General features: G+C 42.6%; 1 protein-coding gene across 6 annotated transcripts in view; it reads left to right on the top strand.

The window, feature by feature from the left end:
* The window catches only part of LOC137285344 (cell death-inducing p53-target protein 1-like), a 43,970-nt gene extending 24,855 nt beyond the window's left edge, over nt 1-19,115 (top strand). For 4 of the 6 annotated variants that reach the window (XM_067817714.1, XM_067817716.1, XM_067817715.1 and 1 more), the window contains 2 exons: nt 7,956-8,151; nt 16,202-19,115. In XM_067817714.1, the coding sequence (XP_067673815.1) occupies nt 7,956-8,151; nt 16,202-16,310 (305 nt within the window). In that variant the 3' untranslated portion in view covers nt 16,311-19,115. Of the gene's footprint in view, nt 1-5,350; nt 5,375-7,955; nt 8,152-16,201 lie in introns of all 6 variants that reach the window. The other 2 variants (XM_067817712.1, XM_067817711.1) reach the window with 1 other exon arrangement.
* Nucleotides 19,116-23,222: the final 4,107 nt, after the last annotated feature.

Genomic DNA, 23,222 nt, shown 5'->3' with positions numbered 1-23,222 from the left:
GTAGACATCCTACAGCTTGTTCTGTTGTGGACATCCCACAGTTTATTCTGTTGTGGGCAAACTGTAGCTTGTTCTGCTGTAGACATCCTACTGCTTGTTCTGTTGAGGACATCGTACAGCTTGTTCTGTTATGGACAACCTGTAGCTTGTTCTGTTGAGAACGTCGTACAGCTTGTTCTGTTGAGGACATCCTGTAACTTGTTCTGTTGTGGACAACAAGCAGCTTGTTCTGTTGTGGACATTTTACAGCTTGTTCTCTTATGGAGAACATCCTACTGCTTGTTCTGTTGAGGACAAAGTACAGCTTGTTCTCTTAAGGACATCCTACAGCTTGTTATGTTGAGGACAACCTGTAGCTTGTTCTGTTGTGGACAACTTACAGCTTGTTCTGTTGAGAACACCACACAGCTTGTTCTGTTGTAGACATACTGTAACTTGTTCTGTTGTGAACAACCTGCAGCTTGTTCTGTTGTGGACAAGCTGTATCTTGTTCTGTTGTGGACATCCTACAACTTGTTCTGTTGTGGACATCCTACAACTTGTTCTGTTGTGGACATCCTACAACTTGTTCTGTTGTGGACATCCTACAGTTTGTTCTGTTGTGGAGATCCTACAACTTGTTCTGTTGTGGACATCCTACAACTTGTTCTGTTGTGGACATCCTACAGCTTGTTCTGTTGTGGACATCCTACAACTTGTTCTGTTGTGGACATCCTACAGTTTGTTCTGTTGTGGACATCCTACAACTTGTTCTGTTGTGGACATCCTACAGCTTGTTCTGTTGTGGACATCCTACAGCTTGTTCTGTTGTGGACATCCTACAGTTTGTTCTGTTGTGGACATCCTACAACTTGTTCTGTTGTGGACATCCTACAACTTGTTCTGTTGTGGACATCCTACAGCTTGTTCTGTTGTGGACATCCTACAACTTGTTCTGTTGTGGACATCCTACAGCTTGTTCTGTTGTGGACATCCTACAGCTTGTTCTGTTGTGGACATCCTACAACTTGTTCTGTTGTGGACATCCTACAGCTTGTTCTGTTGTGGACATCCTACAACTTGTTCTGTTGTGGACATCCTACAACTTGTTCTGTTGTGGACATCCTACAGCTTGTTCTGTTGTGGACATCCTACAACTTGTTCTGTTGTGGACATCCTACAGCTTGTTCTGTTGTGGACATCCTACAGTTTGTTCTGTTGTGGACATCCTACAACTTGTTCTGTTGTGGACATCCTACAACTTGTTCTGTTGTGGGGAAACTGTAGCTTGTTCTGCTGTAGACATCCTACAACTTGTTCTGTTGTGGACATCCTACAGCTTGTTCTGTTGTGGACATCCTACAGCTTGTTCTGTTGTGGACATCCTACAGCTTGTTCTGTTGTGGACATCCTACAGCTTGTTCTGTTGTGGACATCCCACAGTTTATTCTGTTGTGGGCAAACTGTAGCTTGTTCTGCTGTAGACATCCTACAGCTTGTTCTGTTGTGGACATCCCACAGTTTATTCTGTTGTGTGCAAACTGTAGCTTGTTCTGCTGTAGACATCCTACTGCTTGTTCTGTTGAGGACATCGTACAGCTTGTTCTGTTATGGACAACCTGTAGCTTGTTCTGTTGAGAACGTCGTACAGCTTGTTCTGTTGAGGACATCCTGTAACTTGTTCTGTTGTGGACAACAAGCAGCTTGTTCTGTTGTGGACATTTTACAGCTTGTTCTCTTATGGAGAACATCCTACTGCTTGTTCTGTTGAGGACAAAGTACAGCTTGTTCTCTTAAGGACATCCTACAGCTTGTTATGTTGAGGACAACCTGTAGCTTGTTCTGTTGTGGACAACTTACAGCTTGTTCTGTTGTGGACATCCCACAGTTTATTCTGTTGTGTGCAAACTGTAGCTTGTTCTGCTGTAGACATCCTACTGCTTGTTCTGTTGAGGACATCGTACAGCTTGTTCTGTTATGGACAACCTGTAGCTTGTTCTGTTGAGAACGTCGTACAGCTTGTTCTGTTGAGGACATCCTGTAACTTGTTCTGTTGTGGACAACAAGCAGCTTGTTCTGTTGTGGACATTTTACAGCTTGTTCTGTTATGGACAACCTGTAGCTTGTTCTGTTGAGAACACCACACAGCTTGTTCTGTTGTAGACATACTGTAACTTGTTCTGTTGTGAACAACCTGCAGCTTGTTCTGTTGTGGACAAGCTGTATCTTGTTCTGTTGTGGACATCCTACAACTTGTTCTGTTGTGGACATCCTACAACTTGTTCTGTTGTGGACATCCTACAACTTGTTCTGTTGTGGACATCCTACAGTTTGTTCTGTTGTGGAGATCCTACAACTTGTTCTGTTGTGGACATCCTACAACTTGTTCTGTTGTGGACATCCTACAGCTTGTTCTGTTGTGGACATCCTACAGCTTGTTCTGTTGTGGACATCCCACAGTTTATTCTGTTGTGGGCAAACTGTAGCTTGTTCTGCTGTAGACATCCTACTGCTTGTTCTGTTGAGGACATCGTACAGCTTGTTCTGTTATGGACAACCTGTAGCTTGTTCTGTTGAGAACGTCGTACAGCTTGTTCTGTTGAGGACATCCTGTAACTTGTTCTGTTGTGGACAACAAGCAGCTTGTTCTGTTGTGGACATTTTACAGCTTGTTCTCTTATGGAGAACATCCTACTGCTTGTTCTGTTGAGGACAAAGTACAGCTTGTTCTCTTAAGGACATCCTACAGCTTGTTATGTTGAGGACAACCTGTAGCTTGTTCTGTTGTGGACAACTTACAGCTTGTTCTGTTGAGAACACCACACAGCTTGTTCTGTTGTAGACATACTGTAACTTGTTCTGTTGTGAACAACCTGCAGCTTGTTCTGTTGTGGACAAGCTGTATCTTGTTCTGTTGTGGACATCCTACAACTTGTTCTGTTGTGGACATCCTACAACTTGTTCTGTTGTGGACATCCTACAACTTGTTCTGTTGTGGACATCCTACAACTTGTTCTGTTGTGGACATCCTACAGTTTGTTCTGTTGTGGAGATCCTACAGCTTGTTCTGTTGTGGACATCCTACAACTTGTTCTGTTGTGGACATCCTACAGTTTGTTCTGTTGTGGACATCCTACAACTTGTTCTGTTGTGGACATCCTACAGCTTGTTCTGTTGTGGACATCCTACAGCTTGTTCTGTTGTGGACATCCTACAGTTTGTTCTGTTGTGGACATCCTACAACTTGTTCTGTTGTGGACATCCTACAACTTGTTCTGTTGTGGACATCCTACAGCTTGTTCTGTTGTGGACATCCTACAACTTGTTCTGTTGTGGACATCCTACAGCTTGTTCTGTTGTGGACATCCTACAGCTTGTTCTGTTGTGGACATCCTACAACTTGTTCTGTTGTGGACATCCTACAGCTTGTTCTGTTGTGGACATCCTACAACTTGTTCTGTTGTGGACATCCTACAGCTTGTTCTGTTGTGGACATCCTACAGCTTGTTCTGTTGTGGACATCCTACAGTTTGTTCTGTTGTGGACATCCTACAGCTTGTTCTGTTGTGGACATCCTACAACTTGTTCTGTTGTGGACATCCTACAACTTGTTCTGTTGTGGACATCCTACAGCTTGTTCTGTTGTGGACATCCTACAGCTTGTTCTGTTGTGGACATCCTACAGTTTGTTCTGTTGTGGACATCCTACAACTTGTTCTGTTGTGGACATCCTACAACTTGTTCTGTTGTGGACATCCTACAACTTGTTCTGTTGTGGACATCCTACAACTTGTTCTGTTGTGGACATCCTACAGCTTGTTCTGTTGTGGACATCCTACAGCTTGTTCTGTTGTGGACATCCTACAGTTTGTTCTGTTGTGGACATCCTACAACTTGTTCTGTTGTGGACATCCTACAGCTTGTTCTGTTGTGGAGATCCTACAACTTGTTCTGTTGTGGACATCCGACAGCTTGTTCTGTTGTGGACATCCTACAGCTTGTTCTGTTGTGGACATCCTACAACTTGTTCTGTTGTGGACATCCTACAGCTTGTTCTGTTGTGGACATCCTACACCTTGTTCTGTTGTGGACATCCTACAACTTGTTCTGTTGTGGACATCCTACAGCTTGTTCTGTTGTGGACATCCTACAACTTGTTCTGTTGTGGACATCCTACAGCTTGTTCTGTTGTGGACATCCTACAGCTTGTTCTGTTGTGGACATCCTACAGCTTGTTCTGTTGTGGACATCCCACAGTTTATTCTGTTGTGGGCAAACTGTAGCTTGTTCTGCTGTAGACATCCTACAGCTTGTTCTGTTGTGGAGATCCCACAGTTTATTCTGTTGTGGGCAAACTGTAGCTTGTTCTGCTGTAGACATCCTACTGCTTGTTCTGTTGAGGACATCGTACAGCTTGTTCTGTTATGGACAACCTGTAGCTTGTTCTGTTGAGAACGTCGTACAGCTTGTTCTGTTGAGGACATCCTGTAACTTGTTCTGTTGTGGACAACAAGCAGCTTGTTCTGTTGTGGACATTTTACAGCTTGTTCTCTTATGGAGAACATCCTACTGCTTGTTCTGTTGAGGACATCCTACAGTTTGGTCTGTTGTTGGCAGACTGGAGCTTGTTCTGTTGTGGACATCGTACAGCTTGTTCTGTTGAGGGCATTGTGCAGATTGTTCTGTTGAGGACATTCTACAGCTTTTTCTCTTGTGGACAACCTTTAGCTTGTTCTGTTGTGGACAACCTACAGCTTGTTCTGTTGAGGACATCGTACAGCTTGTTCTGTCGTGGACAATCTGTAGCTTGTTCTGTTGTGGACAACCTGTATCTTGTTCTGTTGAGGATATCCTACAACTTGTTCTGTTGTGGACATCCTGCAGCTTGTTCTGTTTTGGACATCCTGTAGATTGTCTTGCAAGTGTTTTTACATTCTATAGAGTGGTGTATCTGAAGTATGTATTTCATGTTGTCAGCTCTTGCCTCGACTCCCAATATATTTTTGAAAGGGGTACTTAGTGTTAACACCATTTCAATATCTTGGTGGTGGGATACTATCAATTTTTGTGTTGTACCATCATGCATGCCCACAGAACATTAAATGTATATAGCAACTGTTTATGGCTAGGTTTATGCTTAGTTTTCACATTAACATTTGTAATTCCTGAATGTTTTGTTTCTGAAGTCCAGATTACTTCAAGTCTGTGCTGCTTAATAATCATTTTAATCAAGTTGACATTTTGTGATGTGCATTAATCAGTTTGCAGCAGTATGGTATTGTGTAAATATTGTGAAGTCATCCTTGATTTGTCGATTTGTGGTGATTCCATTTCTTTTTAATCCTTGTGCTTCATTGTGTTAAAATTTCAGGTTGCCATGGTTACAGTCAGCCAGGTGTGTAAGGAAGACGTCTGACAGTTTATTTGTCATTGATTGTTAACTTTGTTTTCACCCCTTCATGTTTGTGGTCACCAGAAGTGATTTGTTGGCTACTTCTATTCACTTGTCTTGATAACAGTATCTTTGGGCTGGTTGTGCCGTTTACATGTTTGGTATGACTGTTCAAGTAGTTGACTCACTTGATGAATCAGAAGTTGGTGACTAAAACATTAATTATACAACTTTATGGATGACATTTTCTTATTTATTGCCTGAAAATGTTATAAGAACCTACATAAAAATGTCACTCTCTGCAATAAATAAGAGGTTAAATTCAGTATAATTCGCTTAAGTGGCTTGCTCACATAGAAATGTGTCAGATTTAATGTTTATTCAAATCATTGATTTACTGGAAATGTTCTGTGCTATTTGATCTTTCATTGGTTTTGTGCAATTCCTGGATTAGAGAATTTTTTATTAGTATTTTATACAGATTGATTGAATTTCTGCCATTTAGAACACTATACTTGAATGTGACACCTTTAACCAATGTTTTAACGAACTCATCATACACAAACATTATGATTCATTATGATATCACTTTGTAAATCTAGATGTTGTTTTCCTCCAATGTTATGGTTTTTAGGTGTTACAGGTATTTTGGGTTTTCCTTCCCTGACACTATATCGCTCACAGTCATGACCTCAAAACATGATATTAATATGAATACTGGATCTGTGCAACCATTCTCATGCTGCTAAAGGACAGTGTCAGTAAGCTGGAGAAAACACTGTGTGATGTATGCTCACTCTCACAGATTGTGTCCCCATGTTGCATGTAATCTAAATTCCCTCATCTGGTCATGTGACCTGGTGGGCAACAACCTATATCTGGTGACCTTGACCCATATCCAGTAAGCGTGACCTGCTGCTCAAGACACTACTCATGCCGTTATCTTGAACCCTGTACTTTTTGTTGAGGTACATTCGAAAATAAGGATTTAGTTTGCCCAGTCTTTGTGGGTGTTGTGTGAAGATAGGTGTTATTCCAACATTTGTGCACTTGTTTGTTTGGTTCATATAGGGGCACTCAGTCACCAATTGCAATTTGTGGTAAACAGCTGAATATTCGACATAACATTTTACTATCTTGAATGAATTTGGGTTTTAGACTTGATTCCAGATATTTACCTGTCTTATCTTACCACTCTTGCAACACAGGTCTGTTATAATTGCCTCGTCTGGCCATGTGACCAAGAGGAAGCCATGTTAAGCTGATCATTGTCATTATCTTTAACGTTTTGTCAATTGATTCTGGTTATTACAAACAAAATCATTATTTTTCCTAATAGAGCATGTAGTAACAAGCTTTCATTGTTTTTCTTTAATGTTTTCATTTACAAAATATGAACCATTTTGAGTATACTTTCATTTTAGCATATCTGTTAATTGCAGTATCTGTCATGTGATTGGGAAATATTTATTATCATAATACGTATCGTGAATATTGATGCAGACACAAATACTAAAGGCATTTGAACTTGTCCGTGTGAAACCTTGACTGGACAATGTTGTAAAATGTTTATAACTGTTCTTTGTGTTAATAGCATGGTTCTGTAGGGTATGTTGAGTTCCATCTTACCCAGGCAAGGAACGTTGAGGTCCATCTAATAGGGAAGGGAAATTTGAGGTCCATCTAATAGGGAAGGGAATGTTGAGGTCCATCTGATAAGGCAGGGAATGTTGTTGTAACATCTGATAAGGCAGGGAATGTTGTTGTAACATCTGATAAGGCAGAAATTGTTGAGGTCCACTTAACAGGGAAGGGAATGTTGTGATCCATGTGATGAGGATGGGAATGTTGAGGTCAGTCTAATAAGGCAGGGAATGTTGAGGTCCATCTGATAAGACAGGGAATGTTGAGGTCCATCTAATAGGAAAGGGAATGTTGAGGTGCATCTAATAGGACAGGGAATGTTGAGGTCCATCTAATAGGAAAGGGAATGTTGAGGTGCATCTAATAGGAAAGGCAATGTTGAGGTCCATGTGATAAGACAGGGAATGTTGAGGTCCATCTAATAGGAAAGGGAATGTTGAGGTGCATCTAATAGGAAAGGCAATGTTGAGGTCCATCTGATAAGACAGGGAATGTTGAGGTCCATCTAATAAGACAGGGAATGTTGAGGTCCATCTGATAAGGCAGGGAATGTTGAGGTCTATATTAACAAGCAGTTATTTGATCTGTATCTCATAAAGGCAGGGAATGTTGACGTCTATCTTAGCTAGGTAGATGTTTGATTTCTGTCTCATGAAGGCAGGAAATATTGTGCTCTATATTAGCAAGGCAAATAGTTGATTTCTATCTCATAATAACAAGAAATGTTGAGGTCTGTCTTAGAATGGTCTAGAAAATTCATCTTAGAAATGTCCTGATTATTGAGGGCTCTTGTTACTTTCTGTATGCTTTGCTGTTAAATAATAATGTGTCTTGAAAGGAGTCCCCAGTCAGTCTAGATACACTCAAACTATTTTCCTTATATGTGGAAGGACTAGAAAGAGTGCATAAACTGTGGTGATAGTGTGAATCTATGTTGCAGGCCAGCCAGGCTACACACAGGGACAGACAAGCACTACTGTGGTGGTTCAGCAGCCAACCATCGCTGTTGTACAGCAGTTCAGAGAGGCACCAGTACAGACACAGTGCCCACACTGTGCTGCACAGATCGTCACTGCAACTCACTATGACAATGGCACGTTTACCTGGGTCATCTGTCTCATCCTGTGCCTTGTTGGGTAGGTGTACTTGGTTCAGTTGTGTGAGCCTATTTTGTAGGGTATGTATACATTGTTGGTTCAGTTGTGTGAGCTTGTTTAGGTGGGTAAGCATGCATTCTTGTGTTGTGTTGGCCTGTTTTGTCAGTTATTTGTGCTTGCTTGGATTGTGTGGGCCTGTTTTGTTAGGTAGGTGTGCTGATTTGTTTGAGCTGATGATGTAGAGTGATGCTAAGCTTTCAAGAAGTGTGCAGAGTGACAGTTTACATCTGAATTTTTCCATACAAGTAGTAAATTCCTCCTAGTACAGTGGTAGTGGTAGTAGTAGTAGTAGCAGCATATCTCTCCTAATACTATCAGTCCTGGTTGGAACAATTGTTTCCCTTGCCTGCGTCACAACTCTGTACCCATACAGCTGTCCCATATAGTTGTAAGACTACTGCATGAGGTGTACGTCTGGGGATGTGATCAGTATGAGAATAAAGGGGAATATGAGGGAAGTTCAACAATTTGCTGTGTAAAAGATAAAGTTATCAAAAACATACCCAAAGCTTCAAGTACAAAATATGAATATTTAAGTCTTAATCGTGAAAACAGTTTCTGTTATCTCAGCTTCGGCCATTATGCATATTCGGTTGGAAGTCACGTGACCTTTCTGCTCGTGACGTCAAATTAGCTACCAAAGACCAAGCGCTCTAGTAATACAAGTCGTGTTGTTTCTGTCGTTTTAGCAAATGGTATAATAGTTTATTCAGTTGCCAGGGGATGCATGGAATCATCGAACCATAAAAAGAGCCACCATTTCATCTGTTTTCCAAGTATAAAGACAGATTTAGGCAAGAGAAATATTCCGATCATTCCGAGTCAGGAGCCCATACTTTCAACATAATATACCCAAACCATAACTTCTGTCGCTGTTTTCATGAAACATCTGTTATCCTTTTCTTGAAGATGCACATATGTTCTTCCTGTCACATGTTATGGCTATGTCATCACAATCAATTGTACTTTGGGTCCCTTGGCCAAACTACCTACTACTGCTCATTAACTGTCGGGTGTTTCCGTAATAAGTGGAAATCGTTTTTCATGTTTTTATTGCGATTTTACAAACTTTTTGAGACATTTTGATACAGAAAGTGATCTTTAGGATGCCCTTTTCCATATATCAAAAATAATTTTACGTTAGTATTCTCCTTTAATATTTAAAGTTGTCTTATCTCACGATTTGCACTTCTCTCTCGTGCTTCGACACTTGAGTCGAATGAATGAGAACTTTCCCTGTAGGTCTCTCTTGTTCATACACCTGTGTTCTCCAGACAGGTCCCTAGCCCCATGCTGAGCATGCAGCATGCTCCACTGTCTACCAACATGACTACCTCAGAGTGATCATTCTTCTTCTTGTTGCACCACTGTGAGGATGTAATGTGAGAGCTCTGTTTTGCCTTTAAATATAAGTTAGCATGAGAAATAGTATAGATAGATATAGGATATTTATATAGCGCACATATCCATGCACTAGTGCATGCTCAAGGCGCTGGTATTTTTCCCTCGATCACTGGATGTCAATCTCAACAGCACATCGTAATTCAATCTCAACCCCCTGAGGAGTATACAACTCTTGCTGCCACTAGGCGCACAGAGTTTATTGTGGCTCTCTCATCCTAGTGAGGTACCCAGTTGACAGCGGGGTGGACTGGGACACATAGTAACAGCACTTTGTCCAAGTTTACAGCACGCTGCTGTACCCGCAACTAGGTGTATGCACGTGTTCATGTGGCCACCATCTGGTCATATACCAACGGATTCATGGGTTCTTTTAAGTGCACAGGGTTGTGTACTGTACACAAGGGGTTATGACAACTCTGAAAGAGTCTGCACACAAAGTTGACTCCAAGGTTTTTACACCCGGTCACCTTGCCCCCATGATATATATCATGAGTAGTCAAAACTAAGTTGCGTTATGTTTCGTACAATTTCTTCTTCGAATCCCCACTCATGTGCTCCCTTATTTAAGATGGTTTTAGAGCATTTAAATGTGCTTGTTCCTGTTGACTGGCAGACTGAACTCATTATACTTCAACAGAACATAGTCGATGGCTGACAAACCCCCTGCATTCAATGACTTATATTAACTGCTCATCCTTCAAAGATTCCACTGTTGGAATGTGATGATTGTTTGGGTGTACATCGTCAGATGTCTACAGTACTCGTTAAGTGTTTTGTACGTTTGGCTGGGTTGAGTCCCATGCAGGATTCAAATCCATAACTATTTGACACTGTGTAACAGTGATTGAAATAATTTTTCAACTCAACCTGACAGCTGGGCTGGTGGCCCATAAATGTTGCCTGCCCATCTTGAAAGTTGCCTGCCCACCTTTAAGTAGCCCTCTCTTTGATTGGTTCTTATTGAACCATGTGACTACAGATATCCAATCATAGCTTAGCTTACTAAGCCAGCCAGTTTTAGTGTCTTATCTTCACTGGCTGAAGAGTTGTCCATGTATACTTATGGCATATGCTCGTAGCTTTCATTCATCTTTCTTAAATCAAAATATGACATGACAATTAAAATGGGATGATCATCCTGAGAGTGAACTGAACCGAGAGACAGTTGGGCTCAGTTCCACCTCATTGAACCACTCTTTTTGCCAGCTGACTCACACAGCTGATCTATGCAGTCAAATTGATTCACATTGAGTCAATTCACCATATATGACTGCTTCTTGTCGCTGAATGGCTCAGATCATTGAATCCATTCACCACACCACAACAGTTCGCCACTCGGAATGAATTCACCTGGCTGAACCGTTTTGTCACGCCATACTGGGTTACAACATCGATTCAATTTGCCATATATGCCTATTTCGTATCGCCAAAATGGCTCACACCATCGAATCGATTCATTACACCAGAATGGTTTGCTTCACCGTGATGGCTCTCTTCACTGAAATAATTCACCTCGTTGAACTCTCTCGCCTCAGCCGGAACATTTCCCCTTGACGAACCAGTTCATCTGATTCTTTTAGATCTCTTCATCAACTGAGATCATTGAAACGTTATCAAACCAACCCAAACCACAATGCTGATACTGATCGCAGAATGATCCAGATAACCTCAACATTCTGGCTCACCATTCTGAACCAGATCACTAAGCTGAACTGATTTACCAGCCTGAATCGATTTACATTTGAGATCAGAAGCACAAACATCTGGACATATTACTCGCAGCATTTGATGTTCAGACGATCTGAGATCTCAAGACTCCTCCGTGACTAGGGTTCACCTCATTCTAGATATGAACCTACCTTCCAATCATCACCTTACGATCTTCGGTTCCGTGAATCCACCCTTCGGCGGAGATACCAGCTCTACAACCACACGTTTTGGCACTACTAAGTAAGCTTGCGATCCAAGAATACTCTGCAACTCTTCACTGACTCAGATTGCTACGGACTATTTGCGATGTTATGTCAAGTAGCCAGCATCGCTTAGCCTAGATTCTATTTGTCTTGGTCCATGAGTCCTATATCAAGTCCAGCCTTCAACTGCTGGTAACAATGAATGCTGCCATTCCCGGTAAGAGTGATTGTATGGGGATTTTTTCAGCCTGCTGAAAGAGATTATTATCAGGCATGATAGAAACATCCGAGAACAGTTGGATTTTGGGTTGGGTTACTTGGTTTTCTGCCTTAACTCAAGCACTGTGTTCAGAGGTAACCGCAGTTATGTCCGACAGTCACCAGGCCAATCTACTATCTTCATTACTCCCCCGCGAACCATAATTTCTATTCATCTCACAAAAAATTCTGGAGATTGCCGATTGTATGAATGTCATCAGTTCGTTTACAATGTGAACGTGCCTGAAGATTCACCAACAATCTCCATGTGGAGAACCTACTACATTTATCACTCCATTGGTACTATCATGGCAACTCGACTAATTGAACGTTCCTATCTCAGGAGATATCCCTTTGTCAGGGGCGAGAGCTACTTGACCTTTCTTTTCCCTCGACCCACTTCACATCTTGATACATCCAGACCGTCATTACCAGTGGAGGGCCCTACCGTTGACATATTTACGGCCCTGTTGCTTTTTACTTGGTTAACCAAATTGATAACTTTATGAGCTACCTGTATTGTTGGGGTTCTATATTGATGACTGTGTTCAAGCAGAGCAGGATCCAGTCTTCTTTGTCTTCACAGGCAGTTCACCATCAAGTTGCTAAGACAGTCTGGGTGGCTACTGAACTATGAGAAGTCTGAATACACTAGAATGGTTTACAACTCAGAGATTACAATTCACAGGACACAAAACAGGCAATGTTGTTTGAAACCGGACAGATGGGACAAACTTTGGTTCATTCTATCTTCATCATTGAGCTCACCCAGAACTCTCTGCCAGTGGCAGAAGTTACTAGGGTTATTGACGTTGGCACAAGCACTTACTTACAAGGGCCAACTGCAACTTTACTCTCTTCAGATGTTTTTGTGCCAGTACATCTGGAACGACAATCTCAGGGAGTTGATTCGTCTTCCCGTGTCACGATGACCAGTTCTTAGTTGGTGGCTTGATGAGAAGAATGTTTGCATCAGAGAATCTATGGTGCCCTTCACACCAACTTGTCAACAGTTTGCCTGCGAGTTCCTGAAGGCATAGGGGGCCCACTTTCTTCGTCATAAGTTGCCAAGCAGTAGTCATCTGCAGAAAGCCCTTCACATCAGTGAGTTAGAATTCAGTGTTGTCATTCTCGACCATTTAAGATTGGACCTCAGAACTCTAGTTGTCCCATCTACTGATTCAGTCAGACAACTTGACAGTAGTGTGATGCATCAATCATCAAGGGTAGACAGGTGGGGCAACTGGGCACCAGTGGAAGTTTTCATTTTACCATTTAATCAATTCTTTCAACATTAGGTCCTGGGGTGGAATAGGCCTTCAGCAACCCATGCTGGCATAAAAGGTCCTATGCTTGTCAGTTCCCAACGCACAGATTGATGCTCTTGTTGTTGATCACTGGATTGTCTGGTCCAGACTCGATTATTTACAGACAGCCGCCATATGGCTGGAATATTGCTGAGTGTAGCATAAAACTAAACTCACTCACTCACTTTCAACATTATAGCCAGAGCAGACACATTCCTGGGGCGAGGAATGTCATAGCCAACACCCTGTGGTGCCCCAAAGGCATCTGCTACTCCCGAGCTCCAGTATCTGCTTTATTGATTCAGACTTGCTGACCAATCTAGGAGGTTCAGACCTCCTACATGGGATTTGTCAGTCGTCCTTTGTCACTTGGTAGCCAGTGAATATGAGCCACCACGTGATAACATTCAAAACTTTCTTTCTAGTAGCATTAGGTACTGTAGTTCGTATTTCAGAGGTGCATACACTGGATGCTCAATTCATGAGCATTTTGAGCGAAACATCATGGCAGAATATTTCTGGGACTGAGTGGTGACCTAGTCGCAAAGAACCAGTTACCAGGGCAACCAGAATAGAACATAGAATGTTTCCTATCCCACAAAACCTCACAGACAACTTTGTCCCTTTGGATGCTGCCATGCTGAGGTGATATGCCTGTGCTGGATCGCCTAACAGCATCTAATTCACTCGAGACCCAGGTGTTAGCCCCTACGATGGCTTTACACAGCTGATGTTCCTTGATGGCCATTATGAAGAGTTTGTTTGATGCTCAGATACAGTGTTTTCCTCGCATTATCGGTCACTGATGTCCAGGGTTTGCACCAGTTTGGACCCCTTGTGTTAACACAGCAGCTAACATCAGCCCATCAACTCAGATAAGTACAGTGTGCATTCGTTCTCGTGTATTTGCAGAATAAAATTTACGGCAAAGAGTAATTTTAATGGAGGGCGAGTTTCGAGGCTAATGTTCCAACTTCGTGCGCTTTGGAGGCTCTGGATGGATCGCCCCAGCTGCTTTGCAGGTTCATATGATGATAGTTGGGGAAACGTCAATAGATGAGACGCTTGAACCTCCGCCTCCTTGAAGCAGTCAGTTCTAAGCAGATCTCCAAGGCTCTGACTGGGCGCATGGACATGTCTGGTGTATCATCTGGTCCGAGGATCGTAGACAATGCTGGGACGAATTGTCTATCTTGACCCGGTAGCTATGAAGTCCTATGTAAGTTTCCAGGAGGACAGCAGCTTTCTGGAGCCAAATCTTCTTCGTCCGTAGTCAAGGACATGTATCTCGAACATCCGAGCACCTGCACCAAGGGCGAGGAAGGTCAGCGTTCCTTGAGTTAAATCAAACATCAAGTTTGAATGACCTCAGCAGAGCGATGAGTTCAGGTACTTTGGTGAGTCTGAAGACTGCACTGATGGTGAGTACCATCTGGCTTGAAGAAAAAAATAGTAAAACCTCTTCCACTTATTATCGTATAGGTTCCAAGTTAGTCGTCTTAAGGAAAGTGTAAGTGCCTTAGCTGATAGATAGAATGTTTCCTATCCCATGAAACCTCGCAGACAACTTTGTCCCTTTGGATGCTGCCATGCTGAGGTGATATGCCTGTGCTGGATCGCCTAACAGCATCTAATTCACTTGAGACCCAGGTGTTAGCCCCTACGATGGCTTTACACAGCTGATGTTCCTTGATGGCCATTATGAAGAGTTTGTTTGATGCTCAGATACAGTATTTTCCTCACATTATCGGTCACTGATGTCCAGGGTTTGCACCAGTTTGGACCCCTTGTGTTAACACAGCAGCTAACATCAGCCCATCAACTCAGATAAGTACAGTGTGCATTCGTTCTTGTGTACTTGCAGAATAAAATTCTGAATTTATATCTCAATTTTGTTCTCGATTCTTGTGGCATTAGAAGTCTTCACTCATTTTTATTGGGTTATTGCAATTTCTATGTGGACCTGCGGTGGTTAGTTCTCTTATTTGCAGTGTAAAAGAGTTCGCCAATCTCGTTTGCTGACCTCTACTCCACGGAGCAATCATGTCAGTGTAGTGAATCCTTCCCAACCTTTGTGGATTTTGTAGCATTCTAGCTCTTAAGTATCTTAGTACACCATTGTGGAGTTACTGTGATAAGTAGTGGAGGCCATGTGGTGTTGTTCTGGTACTGAATGTTAAACTTGTGACCTTTCCGATTCGGTTTCCTTTTCGCCTCTTCAAGATGGAATCTGGGCGGCTGGATCAAACCAGGTGCGGACCTGATTACTAGTCATAAGACTTTAATAATGTGGATACTCTGATAAATCATGATGAAGTGATATGATTTGCCTTGTTGTGTCCTCTTGATTATGCAAGAGTTGCGGTTGAACAAGACATTGCTCCCTGATTGTGAGTATTAAGCTAAGAGGTTCAGGAGAACCCATCACAAGCGTACGCATGATGCTAGTTGGATCCGGCCTCTCTTGTTCATTGCTATCTGCAGTTGTCATTAGCCTATACAGTGTATACTGTCAGTGCTTTTTACCTAGGGTAATCTGCTACCCACCGTTCACTGATGGGATAAGCGCAAATTGTGAGGTAAGATAAGTTTAAAAATTGTATATTTATGTACTTATCCTATTCTCATGCAGTGTATGCCCACCCAGCTTCTGCATTACTCAGATTATGGCGGTGGCTGCAAGGAGAGAATGATCACTCTGAGGTAGTCACATGGGTAGATACGAGTGTGCTACATGCTCAGCATGGGGCTAGGGACTTGTCCTTCAAGGAGAGCAGCCAGGGGAACATGGGTGTAACGACAAGAGAATACTACAGGGAAAGTTCTCATTTGTACTACTAGAGAGAAGTGCAAATTGGCAGATAGGATAAGTATATAAATATGCAATTTACAATTGATATTTCCAACTTCATGAGGTGTGTGTTAGCAGGTGTGATCGGTATTAGACCACCTAATGAGGTGTGTGTTTGCAGGTGTGATCAGTATAAGACTACTTCATGAGGTGTGTGTTTGCAGGTGTGATCAGTGTAAGGCTATTTTATGAGGTGTGTGTTTGCAGGTGTGATCAGTGTAAGGCTATTTTATGAGGTGTGAGTTTGCAGGTGTGATCAGTGTAAGACTACTTCATGAAGTGTATGTTTGTTGCAGGTGTGATTTCTTCTGCTGTCTAATCCCGTTCTGCGTGGATGGATGCAAGGATGTAATCCACACCTGCCCCAACTGTAAGGCCATGGTGGCACGATGGAGTCGGATGTGAGCCCACTCGCAGAGGAGAGCATGGTGACAAGGAGTAGGCTGGTGTCAACAAATTCACCACAGTTCCTGAATGTTGGCCTACAGCTGTGTATTGTCTAATTCTGTATTGTTATGTTAAACTAAACAATGTCTTGTATCATATGAGATATTCTGGACCAACCTGTTTCTTTTTTGTTGGTTTATCTTGTAAATGATATACATGTGTTTTACTCAAGTGTACTTTTACCAATTTTGTCTTGCAGTTAAACAGGTTAACTAGGTTTAGTGGTTTCCCTCCGCTGCACAATGTTAATACAGTGACTTTCACCTTGTCTGAGGTTGATGGTACATAGGTTGTTGACAGGTGTACCATGCAGTGGTCTTTTCGTGATGAATGGTGTCCCTGCATATGCGTTGTTGATGTACGGTATGTCTGTACTATTTCGTGGAGGAGTAGTTGCAGTTGACAACTCAACTTTGATGTCTGTGTTCTAACCACCCTTGATGAACATCAGCATTTTTTAAGTCATGTTAGTTAACTTGCAGTGAAAGTGAAATCCATGCAGACACAATCTTGTGGATTATATATTTTTATGATAGAATACTCCAGGAAAAGACTCTTATATCCTGAATGTGGGTTTGTTTTTGTGAGGGAATTATTGCTGCTGGACACAAGCTGTAGGCCCTTTCTTGTACTGATCATACAGGCTGGCAACCTAGTACTGTAGGCCTCCATCTGGTACTGATCATACACAGTTTGGCAGCCCAGTACTGTAGGCCCTATCTTGTACTGATCATACAGGCTGACAACTCAGTACTGGAGGCCTCCATCTGGTACTGATCATACACAGTTTGGCAGCCAAGTACTGTAGGCCCTATCTTGTACTGATCATACAGGCTGGCAACCCAGTACTGTAGGCCTCCATCTGGTACTGATCATACACAGTTTGGCAGCCAAGTACTGTAGGCCCTATCTTGTACTGATCATACAGGCTGACAACTCAGTACTGTAGGCTGCCATCTGGTACTAATCATACAGGCTGGCAACCCAGTACTGTAGGCTGTCATCTGTTACTGAACATACAGTTTGGCAGCCAAGTACTGTAGGCAATTTATTGTACTGATCATACAGGCTGGCAACTCAGTACTGTGGGCCTCCATCTTGTACTGATCATACAGGCTGGCAACTCAGTACTGTGGGCCTTCATCTTGTACTGATCATACAGGCCGACAACTCAGTACTGTGGGCCTCCATCTTGTACTGATCATACAGGCTGGCAACTCAGTACTGTGGGCCTCCATCTTGTACTGATCATACAGGCTGACAACTCAGTACTTTAAGGAAACATTTGTCACTAAAGTAACTGTGGTTAAGCTACCCATGAGATTGTAACAATCCCAGTATTACCTTAATTATGTCAGAACTCATGTTTAAGTGAATATTGTGATTTGAGAAGATTATATTTTAAACTGTTTAATGTAAAGGAACAAGTTCACCCACAGCAGATAGACCAAGGCTGCATTCTTAAACTTGTTGATCAATATAGTTTTACTATAAACATTTTTTAACATGTTAATTTTAGTTTCTGTATATAAGAACCAAATATGTTTCACATTTTTTTGTGTTGATGTCGTGAGACTTAAAAATAACCTTACTGTAGCAATCTGTTGAAAGGGTTTTAGGTGAATAATGCTTTGATGTTGATGTATGCTGACCTTTGTCACTAGATGCGCTTCTTCCAACAGTTACCATAGTAACCTATACACAAGACCACAAGGAGCACATCGTTAAACATGTCCGCTAGGTCACTGATTTACTTCTGATGGCGGCTGGTTTGTTTTTGATGGTGGGACTATCGCTCCTGATCTTGACCAGTTTGATCTTGACTATCAGTTTATATCAATTTCAATCCAGTTTTCTTTGTAAAGATTTACACCATTAAAGGGCAGTTTTTGTTTGATCTGGATGAAATATACACTCCATTTTGCAGTTCATGTCTCCCATTTTCCTTTGCCTCCTCAGTTTCCTCAATTTCCATGTGGATTTCAGCTTTTATATCTCATGTTAAGACTGATCTGTTTCATAAGTGATAACATAGAATAGATGAGCTTTAACTGTGTAAACATACCACGTGCCAAATTTCAAAGACCCAAACTGTAGATACAAGTATTACCCCACAAGAACCCAAGCAATATAGTGATGATGGACAATTAGACTTACTGCACCAAATATGAAGTTTTCACAGTAGAAATTGTAATATTGGTCACAGAGAAACAGTTCTATGTGCACCAGTCAATGCCAAATTCATAAAATGTGATTGCTCAGAAAGAATGTACAGAGATGTGGTATCTCACAATTGGTATTTGCATTTCACTGGCTCGTGGTGTTATGAACCACCCGCATACAGCTAGCTACACACGTGTACACCCACATACAGCTAGCTACACCCGCATACACCTGCATACAGCTAGCTACACCCATGTACACCCACATACAGATAGCTACACCAGTGTACACACACATGCAGCTAGCTACACCCGTCTACACACTAATACAGCTAGCTACACCCGTACACACCTACATCCAGCTAACTACACTTACATACACCCATATACAGCTAGCTACACTTTTACACACAGTTGGACGCAGTCTAAGGTAATTTCAAAGCAGTTTATGATAATTTTTGCTGTCATTTATTAATACATTGTTCTTATTTTGAGGAAATCTGCAGTGTGTATTTAGCTCCACTTGTTATTCGTGTCCATTTCTTTTATTGTTAGTTTTGTATCCTAATATTCCTTCATAAATAAAATGTGTGTGCATAATCTTCCAGTTGTCCATGTTTATGTGTGGTGATTACCTGAAGGAGATGGTGCAGGATAGTTAAGCCTCCTTATTGCTGCAGGGAGTGGAGGAGAATGTAGCACTGCTTGCTCTGGCTGTAGTCACAACTTGGTAGCAGGAAGGTTGTGCTTTGTGAAGGAAGTTCAGTTTGCTTTACCCAAATGTATCTCTATATGGACATGTAAGTCAAGTAAAGCTTGCAACCTTGTACTTTAGCGTTGTTCTAGTTAGGTGAAAGTGTACTATATTACACCATATTAGTGGCTAGAGTGAACTATTTTTCTTTTCCAAGATGCCAGATTTCATACTTGGTAAAAATATTGTTCTGTGATGCTAGCTGCTTGAAAAGAACCATGAAATGGGATTCTGACTTAGTTATTTGCCCTTCATAAGACTCTACCAGACAGTGACAACTGACGTAAGGTTACCAAGGGTGTGTTTATCATTATTACTTGATCTCGCAGTCAACAATATTCTAGCAAAAGGATGACAGTTTGTAAACACAGTCTGCATTAGCCATTACAACAGGTCATTTTGTCAGCAACAAGCATTGTGTTTATTTGATCAACCAGATCATCTATTTTGACCACAGATCCAGTTTGCTACCTCAGTATATTCACTAGCATACCAGCAGGTTGGGGTGTCCCCCATTCGTAACTACTTGTGTCATTCCGGCATTTGTAGGTCACGGAAAGAGACGAGTAGTTACAAATGGGGTGTCCCCATGCCAGCAGTACACTATGAGATGGAGAGGTAGGTCTTTCCTGTAGTAGACATGGATGTGATGAAGATGTTGGTCTTTCCTGTAATACACACCATTGAGATGAAGAGGTCAGTCTTTCCTGTAGTACACAACACGTACATGAGGGTGCAGACAGCTCTACACTGAACACCGCAGTGCTTATCAGTAGTGCACATCAGTAGTGCACAGCTACCAGCAACCACTATGTCAGCAGCATGCCGGTATCATCAGGTAAGCAGTCCGTAAATCTCCACTACTAGCACTGCCTGCCTGCATACCTACCAGTCTGAAACTAACATACTTAATGCAATGAAATCCAGTTCTAGATTACTGAATTAATGAGTGAAGACAGAGTTTCTAATTCAATTGTAAGTTAATGTCCTTTGTGTTTTGTATTAGCTTGTGGTGATCCACACTGTTGCACCCAATACAAACGTTCATTCTCTGTTCCCTGCACCAACACACAGCTAGACTCCATACTGACAAGACTGTTCCTTGGTTGTCCACCTACGCTAACACACAGCCGGACACCACACTGGCAAGGCGGTTCCTTCTTTGTCCGCTGTCCTAACACAGTTAGACCCATGATGAGAAGACGGTTCCTCCTTTGTCCCCTGTCCTAACACACAGCTAGACGCATATTGACAAGACGGTTCCTTCTTTGTCCCCCTGCCCTAACACACAGTTAGACCCATATTGACAAGACGGTTCCTTCTTTGTCCCCCTGCCCTAACACACAGTTAGACCCATACTGACAAGACGGTTCCTTCTTTGTCCCCCTGTCCTTAGACATACTGACAAGATTGTTGTCTCACTCTCCCCTACCCCAACAAACAACTGGACCCCATACTGACAAGACCGTTAGTCAGTCTCAGCATTCCCCTGAAGTGCTTTGTCTGTCTCATTGGGACGTGTTTGTATCGAGTGGAGAGATGTCTGAAGATGAATGAAACGAGGGTCTCCGCATCCCCTGGACTGCTTTGTCACTTTCTCGTTGGGATGTGCTTGTAGCAAATGGAGAGGTGTCTGAAGATGAAGTGCCGGTCTCTGCATCCCTCTGGACTGCTTTGTCACTTTCTCGTTGGGACGTACGTGTAGCGAGTGGAGAGGTTGCTGAAGATGAATGAAATGCCGGTCTCCGCATCCCTCTGGACTGCTTTGTCAATGTCTCGTTGGGACGTGCTTGTAGCGAGTGGAGAGGTGTCTGAAGATGAATGAAACGAGGGTCTCTGCATCCCCCTGGACTGCTTTGTCACTTTCTCGTTGGGACGTGTTTGTAGCGAGTGGAGAGGTTGCTGAAGATGAATGAAATGCCTGTCTCCGCACCCCCCTGGACTGCTCTGTCAATGTCTCGTTGGGACGTGCTTGTAGCGAGTGGAGAGGTTGCTGAAGATGAATAAAGCGCCGGTCTCCGCATCCCCATGGACTGCTCTGTCAATGTCTCGTTGGGACGTGCTTGTAGCGAGTGGAGAGGTTGCTGAAGATGAATGAAATGCCGGTCTCTGCATCCCCCTGGACTGCTCTGTCAATGTCTCGTTGGGACGTGCTTGTAGCGAGTGGAGAGGTTGCTGAAGATGAATGAAATGCCGGTCTCCGCATCCCCCTTGACTGCTTTGTCACTTTCTCATTGGTACGTGTTTGTAGCGAGTGGAGAGGAGTCTGAAGATGAATGAAACGAGGGTCTCCGCATCCCCCTGGACTGCTTTGTCACTTTCTCGTTGGGACGTGCTTGTAGCGAGTGGAGAGGTTGCTGAAGATGAATAAAGCGCCGGTCTCCTCATCCCCCTGGACTGCTTTGTCACTTTCTCGTTGGGACGTGCTTGTAGCGAGTGGAGAGGTGTCTGAAGATGAATGAAACGAGGGTCTCTGCATCCCCCTGGACTGCTTTGTCACTTTCTCGTTGGGACGTGCTTGTAGCGAGTGGAGAGATTACTGAAGATGGATAAAGCGCCGGTCTCCGCATCCTCCTGGACTGCTTTGTCACTTTCTCATTGGTACGTGTTTGTAGCGAGTGGAGAGGAGTCTGAAGATGAATGAAACGAGGGTCTCTGCATCCCCCTGGACTGCTCTGTCAATGTCTCGTTGGGACGTGCTTGTAGCGAGTGGAGAGGTTGCTGAAGATGAATGAAGCGCCGGTCTCTGCACCCCCCTGGACTGCTTTGTCACTTTCTCGTTGGAATGTGCTTGTAGCGAGTGGAGAGGTTGCTGAAGATGAATAAAGCGCCGGTCTCCGCATCCCCCTGGACTGCTTTGTCACTTTCTCATTGGGACGTGCTTGTAGCGAGTGGAAAGGTGTCTGAAGGTGTATAAAGCGCCGGTCTCCGCATCCCCCTGTACTGCTTTATCAGTGTCTCGTTGGGACGTGCTTGTAGCGAGTGGAGAGGTGTCTGAAGACAAATGAAGCGCCGTCTCGCTATCGTCTCTCGAGTATTAGTGGGTGTGTGTCTCTTTGCTAGGATATAACGATGCACGGCAGGCTGAATAAAGTATTGTAAACAATGCTACAAAAATGGTTATCGCCGTGTATTTTCTCATCTCAGCTATCATCAAAAGGCTGATATAAAATATGAAATAAGGTAACAACTACCCAGGTGAGATTTCAAGCTTTAATGAAATCACCGATCCAGTACCATCGTTTACAGAGGGCAAAGTCGGAAAGACCAGCGCTTTCTTATATTTCTATAAGTCCAAACAACACTAAGAAGAGGCAGACTTTAGTTATGCAATTGGCCTCGCACCCAGGTCAGAATTGAACAGTAAGACATTTTATTTCATAATCAGTCAGCATTATTGAGGTCTCAAACATGTGTAGTATATCAATTATTTTGTGTGTAAGACGTGTAGGCTCTATATAACACAATAATCCCGTGCACTCGGTATACGGTCTATAGTCCGTTTAATTGCAATCTAGCTCGAAAACTAACAATCGCTACATACTCAATGAACCGTTGATCGACGGTTCGGTGTAGAGTTTTACATCGTTATTAAGCTAAATGTGAAAACAAGCGAATAGTGAGAAGCTTTATATGCACGGTTACATTAACAAAAGCATGTAATAGAATAAACAAGCGGTACACAATTGGAAGGGGCCAGAATTGAATAACATCAAAGTCCACCTGATGAAGGAGTAAGCATTAACTCCGAAACGTTGTGTTCTCATATAAAGAAGTTGATATCCATAAAATCTTCATCCTTATCAAAGTGAAAGAGGTGACAAATCATAAGTGTTGCAGCCATTAAACAGTGGTGTTATCCCTCCTCACGATTACAAACCACAGGCTACGGGTGGTGAGGTCTATCAATATCTTTTATTCCGTTATGGAAGAAGAAGGAGAAGAAGAAGACAT

The sequence above is a fragment of the Haliotis asinina genome, chromosome 5 (genome assembly GCF_037392515.1).
Source record: "Haliotis asinina isolate JCU_RB_2024 chromosome 5, JCU_Hal_asi_v2, whole genome shotgun sequence".
NCBI lineage: Eukaryota > Metazoa > Mollusca > Gastropoda > Lepetellida > Haliotidae > Haliotis > Haliotis asinina.
This window is presented reverse-complemented; position numbering and strand designations above follow the sequence as displayed.